This window comes from Oncorhynchus keta, chromosome 35 (assembly GCF_023373465.1).
Source record: "Oncorhynchus keta strain PuntledgeMale-10-30-2019 chromosome 35, Oket_V2, whole genome shotgun sequence".
In the NCBI taxonomy this organism is placed as follows: Eukaryota; Metazoa; Chordata; class Actinopteri; order Salmoniformes; family Salmonidae; genus Oncorhynchus; species Oncorhynchus keta.
The window spans coordinates 63,240,511-63,255,334 of NC_068455.1; the positions used below are offsets into that span (position 1 = coordinate 63,240,511).

The following is a 14,824-nucleotide window of genomic DNA, read 5'->3' on the forward strand; positions in this document are numbered from 1 at the left end:
AAACCACTCACCCAGAGGCGGCGCTCCTAGTGGCCGGGGACTTTAATGCAGGGAAACTTAAATCCATTTAACCAAATTCTATCAACATGTTAAACGCACAACCAGAGGGGAAAAAAAAAATCTAGATCACCTGTACTCCACACAGAGAAGCATACAAAGCTCTCCCTCGCCCTCCATTTGGTAAATCTAACAACAATTCTATCCTCCTGATTCCTGTTTACAAGCAAAAATTAAAGCAGGAAGCACCAGTGACTCTGTCTATTAAAAAAGTGGTCAGATGAAGCAGATGTTAAACTACATGACTGTTTTGCTAGCACAAACATGAACATCTTCCGGGATTCCTCCGAAGGCATTTAGGAGTACACCACATAAGTCACTGGCTTTATCAATATGTGCATCTATGACGTTGTCCCCACAGTGACTAAGTACATACCCCAACCAGAAGCCATGGATTACAGGCAACATCCGCACTGAGCTAAAGGGTTGAGCTGCCACTTTCAAGGTCTGGGACTCTAACCTGGAAGCTTATAAGAAATCATGCTATGCCCTCCGACAAACCATCAAACAGGCAAAGCGCCAATACAGGGCTAAGATCAAATTGTACTACAATTTGACGAGCAAAATCACTTCTACGCTCGCGTCGAGGCAAGCAACACTGAGGCATGCATGAGAGCATCAGCTGTTCCGGACAACTGTGTGATCACGCTCGCCGTAGCCGGTAAACGGGTCAACATTCACAAGGCCGCGGGGCCAGACGGATTACCGTCTGGCCGGATTACCGGTCCTTCTGTAGCTCAGTTGGTAGAGCATGGCGCTTGTAACGCCAGGGTAGTGGGTTCGATTCCCGGGACCACCCATACGTAGAATGTATGCACACATGGCTTTGGATAAAAGCGTCTGCTAAATGGCATATATAAGATATATATAAGACATGGGCTCCGGGCATGTGCTGACAAACTGGCAGGTGTCTTCACTGACATTTTCAACATGTCCCTGATTGAGTCTGTAATACCAACATGTTTCAAGCAGATCACCATAGTGCCTGTGCCCAAGAACACTAAGGTGACCTGCCTAAATGACTACTTTGGAAGGCTGGTCATAACTCACATTAACCCTAGACCCACTCCAATTTGCATACCGCCCAAACAGAGCCACAGATGATGCTATCTCTATTGCAATCCACACTGCCCTCACTATGTGAGAATGTTATTCATTGACGACAGCTCAGCGTTCAACAACAGTGCCGGATGCTCCTGGCGTGTCACTCTCACCTTGGTCGATGCCATTGATGTAGAAGTGAAGAGCTCCGCTGGCCTTGTGCATCAAGCCTATGTGATCCCCCTCCTGGAATGGAAGTCAGAGTGTCATGGTTAAGATGTTAGGGATGAGTGTGTGTGTGTGTGTGTGTGTGTGTGTGTGTGTGTGTGTGTGTGTCCGACCTGCAGTTCATCCAGGCTGAATTCACAGTACTCCCGACGTGTTCCCTTGCCGTTCGTCAGGATCCCACAGCCACTCATCATGATTGTACCTGGAAGAGCAAGAGGGGGAAAAAAACACAGCAAAATGTAGCCTTGTACGTTGCAAAGAACAAGATTGAACAGTCCCTCCAGGATTTCGCTGGGATTTATTTGTGATATTTGCAGGCAAAACTACATATTTTTTTCAGCAGCAATTCTGTCATTTTGCATGGCAATATGCAATGACTGTCAATTTCCTTGCGAAAATGTGCTGACAAAGGAATTGGTTCGGGGACGTGTTGCTTGATTGAACCAAATTATGTGGCAACTGTGTGGTGATTGGTTGAAAATGCAATCCTTTTTGTACTGTGTTGACGGGTCAGTTTTATGTGATAATATTGCAATGATGACTGTTTTATAGCAAGCCCTTGCATAACATGCGGGAAATTTCTGATTTTTCCCCCCCCAAAATAATTGTGATGCAGAATCCTGGAGGGATTGATCGAACATGTGTGCAATTTGTTGTGGAATGAATAGATCTAGTTGTATATTGGGTTAGAGCAACACTACGCTAGTGTGCGTATGCATGTATGCGTTACGTACCTGAGCGCAGATTTGTCATTGTGGCTGGGTAGTCCAAGTTGTTGGGGTTGTGTGTTGTCACACCGATCTCGATCGACCCCGACCACTTGTCCACCAGCTTATCTATGCGGATCTGTGGCACAACAGAAACCAGGGGCGCATTCAGAAACTAGAGGCGCAAAAGGTTTCGCAACCGAAAACAGAAACAAGCGTTTATTGGAGAAGTTCAGACAGTCCTTTCCCTGCTTTAGTCTATTTGGTTTCTAGTGAATTCTCTCTCTTTTAGAATACAAGCTGCAGTCCATCGGAAATGTTATAATCTATTCATTCACACCCTGTGGCTGTAACATATGAATATTCGGTAACACTTCACTTGACACTCAGCGTCAACACGATATGACAGTTATAACCATGCCATAACAGCTGACAACTTGTCATATGGTCATAACACTCATTACCTATATATTTAATCATGTTTTACAGCTGGTTATGACACCTACACCACTTAAGTGTCAAAATCCACATTTATTCAAATGTATGTTTTCCCTGACAGTTTTATTGCTTCTTTAAATCAGGACAACAGTTTTCAGCTGTGCTAAAATAATTGAAAAATAGTTCTAATGATCAATTAGCTAACACAACGTGCCATTGGAACACAGGAGTGATGGTTGCTGATAATGGGCCTCTGTACGCCTATGTAGATATTCCATTAAAAATCAGCCGTTTCCAGCTACAATAGTAATTTACAACATCGACAATGTCTACACTACGCCAAACTTTTAAACGGTGGTGTATGTCAAAAACGGGTCTAAATATGTGTCATGAGTGTTATAACCATTTTATGACCGGTTATGTCAAGGTAGGTCAGCTGTTATGACATATGACTGACAAGTAAAGTTAACGAATATTCATTGGCTAATCTGAAAGATTCAACTCTACCATATGGAGATTAGAGGATTAGCTTCAAACTCCGACATGTCAACTTCAGTGGTGATATTTACTTGACCCCTCTGTCATTAGAGGCCATGAAAATGAAAGTAAACAGTTATGACAGCTGTTATATTATTACTTTGACAGCTGTTATTGACAGTGGTGTGTAGGCTATTTCTTATGAGCATTCAAATTAATAAATGTTATTAAACACCTTGATCTAAGCCCCTCGTTTCAACCCCTTCCAAGAATTCACATATCTCAGTATCGGAGCCAGTGATTGGCCGCACCTCAAACATCTCGTTGTGTCGAAGCGGCCGGTTGGTCATGACCACGCCGTTGTTGAACTCGTCCAGCGGTCGCCGCCTCTCCGCCGTCTTGTTGTTGTTGCTCAGCTTGATCAGTGTGCCGCACTTTTCGTGGAACAGCAGCGCATCATTGGTCAGCATCCCGCCCGTCACTGCCCCGAGTCTCGCCCCTCCGCCACCTGCAGGGCTGTTGACGCTTCCAGTATTGCCGGTCCCGCCCCCGCTGTCACTACTGTTACCGTTAACGGATCCCCCACCGCTGCTGCTCCCCCTGTCACCTCTACTTCCTGTTCCTGAGTCTCTCCCTATTCCACCTCCTCCCAGATCTCCCCCTCCATTGTCCTCAGAGCGGTAAAGGGATACAATGGCATTGTTTAACACGTCAAAGAGCTGGTGCTCCGTCAGAACTATAGGGGAGGGAGAGAAAGATGGAGACTTACATTCGGTCAATGGTGCAACTGAGACTGGGGTAGAGGTTTTGATTTTCTTACCCGTCTCAGGCTCAAGGTTGTTGGGAAACTTGTCAGGTCGGTTATGAGTAGGAGGGAGCACAGGCACTGAGACAAAACAGGAATGAGAAGACAAAACAAAAGAGAGAAGAGTCCTTTCCCTTATTACTACACCCTTTTACACAACAAACCCTCTATTTCAATAGATAAACAAAAACATCAACAAGTCCTACCTTCCTCTAACGTCCCGTTTGTCGCCGCCAGGTTCACCGCTGACGTCAGACCCCCGAACTCCCCCTCCCTGACCCCGCACACCACCACCTCTTCCTCCTCATCTTCCTGCTCACGCTCCTCCACCGTCTCCCTCTCCGTGTCTCTCTCCGCCAAGGACGGCGGCTCGCAGCTCACCACAGTCACTTGCGTACACTTGCCATAGAGGTCCACCACCGCCCAGAGGCCCGTCGGGAGACCACTGGCAGCCGCGCCACAGTCCTGCCCGTTCACCCACAGGTGGAGCTCGCCGTGGGTGCTCCGCTGTACAGTAGAACATAAATAAGAACAGTGATAATTTGTAAAAGAAAATCTTCGCCCATCTAAACACAGAATTGAGATGGATAGGGTCAGCCATGAAGCAGCGCCCCTGGATAGAGAGTATTGTAGAGATTGTTACCAATTTAGTGCCTGGCCCAGGGCTTGAACCGGCGACCTTCCAGCCACTAGTCTGCCTTGTTAACCCACTAGGCTACCTACCTGTATGCCCACACGGTCGCCCTCAGACAGCTGGTCCAGGTCTCGGCCGTACTCCTCGAGGACGGAGCGGCCGTCACGTAGCACCGAGCAGCCAGACACGATCCAGGAGCCTCCCTTCAGACCCGTAGCGCTGCTGGGGAAGTCGAGACCAGCCGGGTCCAGAGAAGTCACCCCGATCTCTATGGAGCCGCTCCAAGAGTTCACCTGTAGCAGGAAGAGAATGCTGACTTTATCTACATTTATTTATTCATCTATTCAATTTGTCCATTTTTACATTGTCAGTTATGTTCAATACATTGTATATCTTCGTAAGCTTACACGTCATTCCAAATGAGTTCATTTACTTTTTCCTCTGTTAGACAGGTTGGTTGTTTCGCAACAAAAGCATTGGGTGCGCAACTATGGGGCAAAACAGACACGGTTGGCTTAGACTGACAACATCTAAACTATATTTAGTCTCCAAATGTTTATTGAAAACAAATACATTGCACAATGAGCACTTGTCTAAAATACATTGTTACAGTTCTTGGATAGCTAGCATTTTTTTTTGCCATATTAGCATAGACATGACATCAGTCAAAACAAGACATGGTATCAATAACAAGACAACAAGCTGAAACGAGCCACCTACGATTCCCCACATGGCAGCTTCTTGTCATGTCATTGTAGCTTTTTCAAGCAGAAATTTGCTTCCTGCAACACAAACTCCAAAAAGTTCTGGGACACTAAAGTCCATGGAGAATAAGAACACCTCCTTCCAGCTGCCCACTGCACCGAGGCTAGGAAACACTGTCACCACCGATAAAACCACTATAATTGAGAATTTCAATAACCATTTTTCTACGGCTGGCCATGCTTTCCACCTGGCTACCCCTACCCTGGTCAACAGCACTGCACCCCCCCACAGCAACTCGCACAAGCCTTCCCCATTTCTCCTTCTCCCAAATCCAGTCAGCTGATGTTCTGAAAGAGCTGCAACATCTGGACCCCTACAAATCAGCCGGGCTGGACAATCTGGACCCTTTCTTTCTAAAATTATCTACCAAAATGGTTGCAACCCCTATTACTAGCCTGTTCAACCTCTCGTGTCATCTGAGATTCCCAAAGATTGGAAAGCAGCTGCGGTCATCCCCCTCTTCAAAGGGGGGACACTCTTGACCCAAACTGCTGCAGACCTATCTATTCTACCCTGCCTTTCTAAGGTCTTCGAAAGCCAAGTCAACAAACAGAATACCGACCATTTCGATTCCCACCGCACCTTTCCGCTATGCAATCTGGTTTCAGAGCTGGTCATAGGTGCACCTCAGCCATGCTCAAGGTCCTAAACGATATCTTAACCGCCATCGATAGGAAACAATACTGTGTAGCCGTATTCATTGACCTGGCTAAGGCTTTCGACTGTCAAATCACCACATCCTCATCGGCAGACTCGATAGCCTTGGTTTCTCAAATGATTGCCTCGCCTTGTTCACCAACTACTTCTCTGATAGAGTTCATTGTGTCAAATCGGAGGGCCTGTTGTCCGGGCCTCTGGCAGTCTATGGAGGTGCCACAGGGTTCAATTCTTGGACCAACTCTCTTCTCTGTGTACATCAATGATGTCGCTCTTGCTGCTGGCGAGTCTCTGATCCACCTCTACGCAGATGACACCATTCAGTATACTTCTGGCCCTTCTTTGGACACTGTTAACAGCCCTCCAGGCAAGCTTCAATACCATACAACTCTCCTTCCATGGCCTCAAATTGCTCTTAAATACAAGTAAAACTAAACGCATGCTCTTCAACCGATCGCCGCCTGCACCTGCCCGCCCGTCCAACATCACTACTCTGGACGGTTCTGACTTGGAATATGTGGACAACTACAAATAACTAGGTGTCTGGTTAGACTGTAAACTCTCCTTCCAGACTCAAATCAAACATCTCCAATCCAAAGTTAAATCTAGAATTGGCTTCCTATTTCGCAACAAAACATCCTTCACTCATGCTGCCAAACATACCCTTGTAAAACTAACCATCCTACCGATCCTTGACTTCAGCGATGTCATTTACAAAATAGCCTCCAATACCCTACTCAATAAATTGGATGCAGTCTATCACAGTGCGATCCGTTTTGTCACCAAAGCCCCATATACTACCAACCACTACGACCTGTACACTCTCGTTGGCTGGCCCTTGCTTCATACTCGTCGCCAAACCCACTGGCTCCAGGTCATCTACAAGACCCTGCTAGGTAAAGTCCCCCCTTAGCTCATCGGTCACCGTAGCAGCACACACCTGTAGCACACGCCCCAGCAGGTATCTCTCTCTGGTCACCCCCAAAACCAAATTCTTCCTTCGGCCGCCTCTCCTTCCAGTTCTCTGCTGCCAATGACTAGAACGAACTACAAAAATCACTGAAATACTTCTCCCTCACTAGCTTTAAGCGCCAGCTGTCAGAGCAGCTCAGATTACTGCACCTGTACATAGCCCATCTATAATTTATCCCAAACAGCTACCTCTTCCCCTACTGTATTTATTTATTTTGCACCCCATTATTTCTCTCTACTTTGCACATTCTTCCCCTGCAAATCTACCATTCCAGTGTTTTACTTGATATATTGTATTTACTTCGTCACCATGGCCTTTTTTGCCTTTACCTCCCTTATCTCACCTAATTTGCTCATATTGTATATAGACTTTTCTACTGTATTATTCACTGTATGTTTGTTTTACTCCATGGGTAACTCTGTGTTGTTGTATGTGTCGAACTGCTTTGCTTCATCTTGGCCAGCTCGCAATTGTAAATGAACTTGACTATAGGCCAAAGCCAACAACAGCGCCAAAAACGATTCTTTTTAAAGATTTTATTTCACCTTTATTTAACCAGGTAGGCAAGTTGAGAACAAGTTCTCATTTACAATTGCAACCTGGCCAAGATAAAGCAAAGCATTTCGACAGATACAACGACAGAGTTACACATGGAGTAAAACAAACATACAGTCAATAATACAGTATAAACAAGTCTATATACAATGTGAGCAAATGAGGTGAGGAGGTAAAGGCAAAAAAGGCCATGGTGGCAAAGTAAATACAATATAGCAAGTAAAACACTGGAATGGTAGTTTTGCAATGGAAGAATGTGCAAAGTAGAAATAAAAATAATGGGGTGCAAAGGAGAAAAATAAATATATCAATTAAATACAGTTGGGAAAGAGGTAGTTGTTTGGGCTAAATTATAGGTGGGCTATGTACAGGTGCAGTAATCTGTGATCTTGTTCTGTCCTTGGGAGCCCTTGAAAAGTGTGATTGATCACAATTTTATTCATTGAATGCACAGAGTGGAACTGCACACTCAAATATGTCATTTGAGGAAACATTAAACATACAATTCAAATGTGTAAAAAAAAAAAAAGTTTTTAAAGAGCACCAATAAGAAGAAAAGACTTGCTTGGGCCAAGAAACACAAGCAATGGACATTAGACCGGTGGAAATCTGTCCTTTGGTCTAGTGATTTTTTTAGATTTTTGGTTGCAACCGCCGTGTCTTTAAGATGCAAAGTAGGTGAACGGATGATCTCCGCATATGTGGTTCCCACCGTGAAGCATGGAGGAGGTGGTGTGATTCTATTCTACTGTGTCTTATTCTATGCTGCTCTGACATTGTTTGTCCATATATTTCTACATTCTTAATTCCATTATTTAGATGTGTGTATTGTTGTGAAATTGTTAGATATTACAGCACTGGTTTGCTCTTAGTGGGACTATCATTTGTTTTTCAACAGGACAACACACCTCCAGGCTATTTGACTAAGAAGGAGAGTGATGGAGTGTTGCATCAGATGACCTGGCCTCCACAATCACCCAACCTCAACCCAATTGAGATGTGAAGGAAAAGCTGCCAACAAGTGCTCAGCATATGTGGGAACTCCTTCAAGACTGCTGGAAAGGCATTCCAGGTGAAGCTGGTTGAGAGAATGCCAAGAGTGTGCAAAGCAGTCATCAAGGCAAAGAGTTGCTACTTTGAAGAATCTCAAATATATTTAGATTTGTTTAACACTTTTTTGACTCCTACATGATTCCCTGTGTGTTATTTCATAGTTGATGTCTTCACTATTATTCTACAATGTAGAAAATAATAAAAAAATAAAGAAAAACCCTTGAATGAGTAGGTGTGTCCAAACTTTTGACTGGTACTGTAGATGATTTGGATATGAAGCGTGAAAATGCATTGCATATATGAATCTACCAGCTTGGTTTTGGTGCATTTGGACAGAACACAAGAGCAAGCTCAATCAATGTGAATTCACTACAAGCATTACTGTAGCAACAATGCCATGTTTGTTGCATTAACACAGATATTGATATCCCTCATGCAATTATAGATATGGATCCATTATAGCTTCGATACATATGATACTGCACATGAAACTATAGTCAGTGAAGACATATCGGGTAAGGCCTAATCGGTTAATGTTATCCGTCATGCTTTTCATGTGCGAGTTCGGTATCAATGTAGCTAGCTAGTGATCTGTTCCATTACACATAACAGTCATTTGATTAAATGGAATAAATGTTGTGGATCTTTATGTTTTTCCTCATAATCCTGGACTATCAGACCACCATTTTATTGCAACAAATAATCTGCTCAGACCCCAACCAAGGAGCATCAAAAGTCGTGCTATAAATTCACAGACAACACAAAGATTCCTTGATGCCCTTCAAGACTCCCTCTGCCTACCCAAGGACGTCAGAGGACAAAAATCAGTTAACCACCTAACTGAAGAACTCAATTTAACCTTGTGCAATACCCTAGATGCAGTTGCACCCCTAAAAACATTTCTCATAAGAAACTAGCTCCCTGGTACACAGAAAATACCCGAGCTCTGAAGCAAGCTTCCAGAAAATTGGAACGGAAATGGCGCCACACCAAACTGGAAGTCTTCCAACTAGCTTGGAAAGACAGTACCGTGCAGTATCGAAGAGCCCTCACTGCTGCTCGATCATCCTATTTCTCCAACTCAAATGACGAAAATAAGAACAATCCTACATTTATTTTTGATACTGTCACAAAGCTAACTAAAAAGCAGCATTCCCCAAGTGAGGATGGCTTTCACTTCAGCCGTGATAAATTCATGAACTTCTTTGAGGAGAAGATCATGATTATTAGAAAGCAAATTACGGACTCCTCTTTAAATCTGCGTATTCCTTCAAAGCTCAGTTGTTCTGAGTCTGCACTACTCTGCCAGGACCTAGGATCAAGAGAGACACTCAAGTGTTTTAGTACTATATCTCTTGACAAAATGAAAATAATCATGGCCTCTAAACCTTCAAGCTGCATACTGGACCCTATTCCAACTAAACTACTGAAAGAGCTGCTTCCTGTGCTTGGCCCTCCTATGTTGAACATAATAAACGGCTCTCTATCCACCGGATGTGTACCAAACTCACTAAAAGTGGTAGTAATAAAGCCTCTTGAAAAAGGCAAACCTTGACCCAGAAAATATAAAAAACTATCAGCCTATATCAAATCTTCCATTTCTCTCAACATTTTTAGAAAAGACAGTTGCACAGCAACTCACTGCCTTCCTGAAGACAAACAAGGTATACGAAATGCTTCAGGCTGGTTTTAGACCCCATCATAGCACTGAGACTGCACTTGTGAAGGTGGTAAATGACCTTTTAATGGCGTCAGACCGAGGCTCTGCACCTGTCCTCGTGCTCCTAGACCTTAGTGCTGCTTTTGATACTAATCGATCACCACATTCTTTTGGAGAGATTGGAAACCCAAATTGGTCTACACGGACAAGTTCTGGCCTGGTTTAGATCTTATCTGTCGGAAAGATATTAGTTTGTCTCTGAATGGTTTGTCCTCTGACAAATCAACTGTAAATTTCAATGTTCCTCAAGGTTCCGTTTTAGGTCCACTATTGTTTTCACTATATATTTTACCTCTTGGGGATGCCATCTTTCACTGCTATGCACTGCTAACTTTCACTGCTATGTACATTTCAATGAAACATGGTGAAGCCCCAAAAATGCCCTCGCTAGAGGTCTGTGTTTCAGAAATAAGGAAGTGGATGGCTGCAAACTTTCTACTTTTAAACTCGCCAAAACAGAGATGCTTGTTCTAGGTCCCAAGAAACAAAGAGATCTTCTATTGAATCTGACAATTAATCTTGATGGTTGTACAGTCGTCGCAAATAACACTGTGAAGGACCTCTGCGTTACTCTGGACCCTGATCTCTCTTTTGACAAACATATCAAGACTGTTTCAAGGACAGCTTTTTTTCCATCTACGCAACATCGCAAAAATCAGAAACTTTGTCCAAAAATTATGCAGTAAAATAAATCCATGCTTTTGTTACTTCTAGGTTAGACTACTGCAATACTCTACTTTCAGGCTACCCGGATAAAGCACTAAATAAACTTCAGTTAGTGCTAAATACGGCTGCTAGAATCAAGAAATGTGATCATATTACTCCAGTGCTAGCCTCCCTACAGTGGCTTCCTGTCAAGACAAGGGCTGATTTCAAGGTTTTACTGCTAACCTACAAAGCATTACATGGGCTTGCTCCTACCAATCTCTCTGATTTGGTCCTGCCGTACATACCTACACGTACGGTCACCATATGCAGGCCTCCTAACTGTCCCTAGAATGTCTAAGCAAACAGCTGGAGGCAGGGCTTTCTCCTATAGAGCTCAACTTTTATGGAATGGTCTGCCTACCCATGTGAGAGACGCAAACTCTGTCTCAACCTTTAAGTCCTTATTGAAGACTCATCTCTTCAGTGGGTCATATGATTGAGTGTAGTCTGACCCAGGAGTGTGAAGGTGAACGGAAAGGCTCTGGAGCAACGAACCGCCCTTGCTGTCTCTGCCTGTCCGGTTCCCCTCTTTCCACTGGGATTCTCTGCCTCTAGATCTTTGTGGGCTATACTCGTTGGTTGGTCCTAAGTTGGTGGTTGAAGATATCCCTCTAGTGGTGTGGGGGCTGTGCTTTGGCAAAGTGGGTGGGGTTATATCCTTCCTGTTTGGTCCTGTCCGGGGGTATCATCGGATGGGGACACAGTGTCTCCCGACCCCTCCTGTCTCAGCCTCCAGTATATATGCTGCAGTAGTTTGTGTCGGGGGGGCTAGGGTCAGTTTGTTATATCTAGAGTACTTCTCCTGTCTTATCCTGTGTGAATTTAAGTATGCCCTCTCTAATTCTCTCTTTATCTTTCTTTCTCGGAGGACCACGCCTCAGGACTACCTGGCATGATGACTCCTTGCTGTCCCCAGTCCACCTGGCCGTGCTGCTGCTCCAGTTTTAACTGTTCTTCCTGGGGCTATGGAATCCTGACCTGTTCACCGGACGTGCTACCTGTCCCAGACATGCTGTTTTCAACTCTCTAGAGACAGCAGGAGTGGTAGAGATACTCTTAATGATCAGCTATGAAAAGCCAACTGACATTTACACCTGAGGGGCTGACTTGCTGCACCCTCGACAACTACTGTTATTATTATTATTATTATTATTTCACCATGCTGGTCATTTATGAACATTTGAACATCTAGGCCATGTTCTGTTATAATCTCCACCCGACACAGCCAGAAGAGCACTGGCCACCCGTCATGGCCTAGTTCCTCTAGGTTTCAGCCTTTCTAGGTAGTTTTCCGAGCCACCGTGCTTCTACACCTGCATTGCTTGCCGTAAAATGTATTCTGCACAGGGGTGTTTTGTTAAGAGCCCCGACACTCAATCTGAACATTAGCTTGTGGTACGGTATTGGAAGCATTAGGACCGTATCTTTCATATCAGCGAGAAATAATTTTCAAAGAACAAAAGGTTAAATTGATAGGGATTACACACCTTAATAGGGTTAGTGTCCTCACACGGCCATTTCTCCATGTTACAATGCTTCTTCACGAAAAACAAGAGGCAACCACCTGCACTAAATAGCCATCTAGCAGGCTCTGAAGGTAAGCGTAACTCGGGAAGTGTGGCAGGAGTGTACTTTCGTCGGATGGAAGCTCCATAGCTGTATGGATCTATCTGTGCAAAACTGCCACAGTAAGCATCTCTTTTTTTATTTGATGGATTATTTCTTGCTGATTAAAGATAACATATGTTCTGTTGCCCTCTTTGTGTTCACTGAGCTGTGTTCCACCCCAGTTGACACCAAGGCATTGGAGGAAACAGTACTAATGCCCTCTGTCAACAACCCACACAGGTTTGAGAGGGACAATGACTGCTGCTATGTTGTTGACAAACCATCAGGCCAGCAGACCAGTAATCATGGCAACAGGCCGGCTATCTGACATTATAATTGGATAACAGGCAAACTAGTTGCTGCGGTCGGCATGGAGATAAGGAGTCTAAATGCTGCACAGACAGGTAGACCTATAACAGTAACTAACCATTAGCCTAAGACTACATGATGATAGATTAGGGCTCAAAACAATGTGCATCACATAGAAACTACAGCTATGTTTTTCAGAAATAAGCCTGTGCAGAATAGGGAGACGTTTTCCCCTAGCCACTGACAGACCGGTCAGTTGTTTTTGTCAACATTTGTAAATTATCTGACCAAAGACCTGTGGTTAGGGGTGATTGCAACTTTTACCTCGAGATGACAATGCACCAACTAGGATAATACTAAGATCTGCTTTGCCCTTTACCCACAGTCTTTCGCTTAACAAAACTACCAACAATATATTAAATGGGGTTCTACTGTTTGCATCTATTGTCAAGACCACAGTAGTGACATAACCTATCTACCAGGTAGCCCCTAACTTGAATCAACCAGTACGCTTCTCTCGTCTAGATGTCATTAGGTAGACGTCCTCTGACTACTAGCTAGTACTAGCTGGACATGTCACCAACTAGAATGCTGCTGTCAACCAAGTGACTGTGGCTAGGTTAGCTAGTTGGAGTGATGCTGTCAAAAATGATCTACCTAGCTAACGTTAGCTATACCTTGCATGTCATCCAAGCAAACTCATGACTAACGTTAAACGAGCTAAGTTTTCTATTCAACTGAACCTACCTGGCTCAATGTTGGTCGTGGTAATAATAGGCAATTGACTTAACTAGTCTAACTAACTAGTTAGCTAGTAGCAAGCCGTTGAAAACTAGCCGACGTTAACCTATCGTGTTGACAGCGATGCACCTACTGGTTCGATCAACACACAAAAAAAAGCTCGCTAGTACGGCTAACGTTAGCTAGAACTTAGATAACTACTGTAGAGCTAGACTGGCAATCGGTAGCAAAGATAGCTAGTTTAGATGGCTAACAAGCATAACGTAGCTAGCCACCTTCAAAAACATTAACGGGACCACAAACTCCACCCCATGCTAACTCGCCAATTATGGTAAACACTTTCAGTTGTCAATAGAACACTAAAAAACATGTTAGTGCATTTTGGACAGGATATAACTAAAATTATAGCTGTAAATCCCGTACTGCTTGATTGTCATACAGCGCACGCCCAAGCACCACTGCGGACAAGAGACCCCATCCCCACTGGCACTAACGCGTTAGCTGCACTCTCCCCCTTCCGAAAGTGACAGTTCTATTTACCTTCTTGTCAATACGGACGGTGAATACATCACGGTCTTTCAACGGCTCTCTGCTTAGAACCAAACCGTGGTTAAACTCCTGGACTGGTTGGTTCCGCTGAGCGGTTCGGTTCGAATTCGACAGTCCGATTAGCTTTCCGCTACACGGGTGCAGCTCAGCCGCCATCTTCACACGGGCGGCTTGCTTCGCGACACACGGGTTTGCGACAATATAAAGCTCAGTTTTTCTTTTGCGAGCAATTCGAAATACACGCCCACTTTTTTAAAGGTGAACTGCATAAGGTCAAGCGAGCAAAATTGCTATATGCAAGTGTGGTAGCGCGCTTTCTCTCCAGAATCAATCCAATCAATCAACAGAACAATTGTCACTGATTTCCGAGAATGGGCCTTGATTTATATGCATACTTCTACCATAAACCACAACTTAATATAAACGCTTTGAAACTAGGAATTTCCATGGGTGAAAAAAGTACAAAAATGTAACATACTTGAGTAAAAGTAAAGATACCTTAATAGAAAATGACTCAAGTAAAAGTGAGTCACCCAGTAAAATACTACTTGAGTAAAGGTCTAAAAGTATTTTGTTTTAAATATACTTAAGTATCCAAATTAAATGTAGTTGCTAAAATATACTTAAGTATCAAAAGTTTTTAAAAATCATTAAAAAAAAATACTCCTTATATTAAACCAGAAGGCACAATTTTATTTTATTTATTTACGGATAGCCAGGGTCTCACTCTAACACTCAGACAGAATTTAAAAACAAAGCATTTGTGTTAGTGAGTCCGCCAGAACAGTGGCAGTAGAGA

The 14,824-nt window shown here is 43.8% G+C and overlaps 2 protein-coding genes across 9 annotated transcripts in view; one reads left to right on the forward strand and one right to left on the reverse strand.

Annotated features, from left to right (window-relative positions):
- Positions 1-14,207, reverse strand: part of LOC118368801 (neuralized-like protein 4) — a 31,411-nt gene extending 17,204 nt beyond the window's left edge. For 7 of the 8 annotated variants that reach the window (XM_035753223.2, XM_035753222.2, XM_035753221.2 and 4 more), the window contains exons 1-7: positions 14,017-14,207; positions 4,477-4,680; positions 3,960-4,260; positions 3,260-3,834; positions 2,061-2,172; positions 1,440-1,528; positions 1,272-1,344 (exon numbers count right to left, since the gene is read on the reverse strand). In XM_035753223.2, the coding sequence (XP_035609116.1) occupies positions 1,272-1,344; positions 1,440-1,528; positions 2,061-2,172; positions 3,260-3,834; positions 3,960-4,260; positions 4,477-4,680; positions 14,017-14,181 (1,519 nt within the window). In that variant the 5' untranslated portion in view covers positions 14,182-14,207. The remainder of the gene's footprint in view (positions 1-1,271; positions 1,345-1,439; positions 1,529-2,060; positions 2,173-3,259; positions 3,835-3,959; positions 4,261-4,476; positions 4,681-14,016) is intronic. The other variant, XM_035753224.2, reaches the window with a different exon arrangement.
- LOC118369156 (chromodomain-helicase-DNA-binding protein 3-like) overlaps positions 1-14,824 on the forward strand; it is a 367,421-nt gene that overhangs the window by 179,481 nt on the left and 173,116 nt on the right. The window lies entirely within an intron of this gene.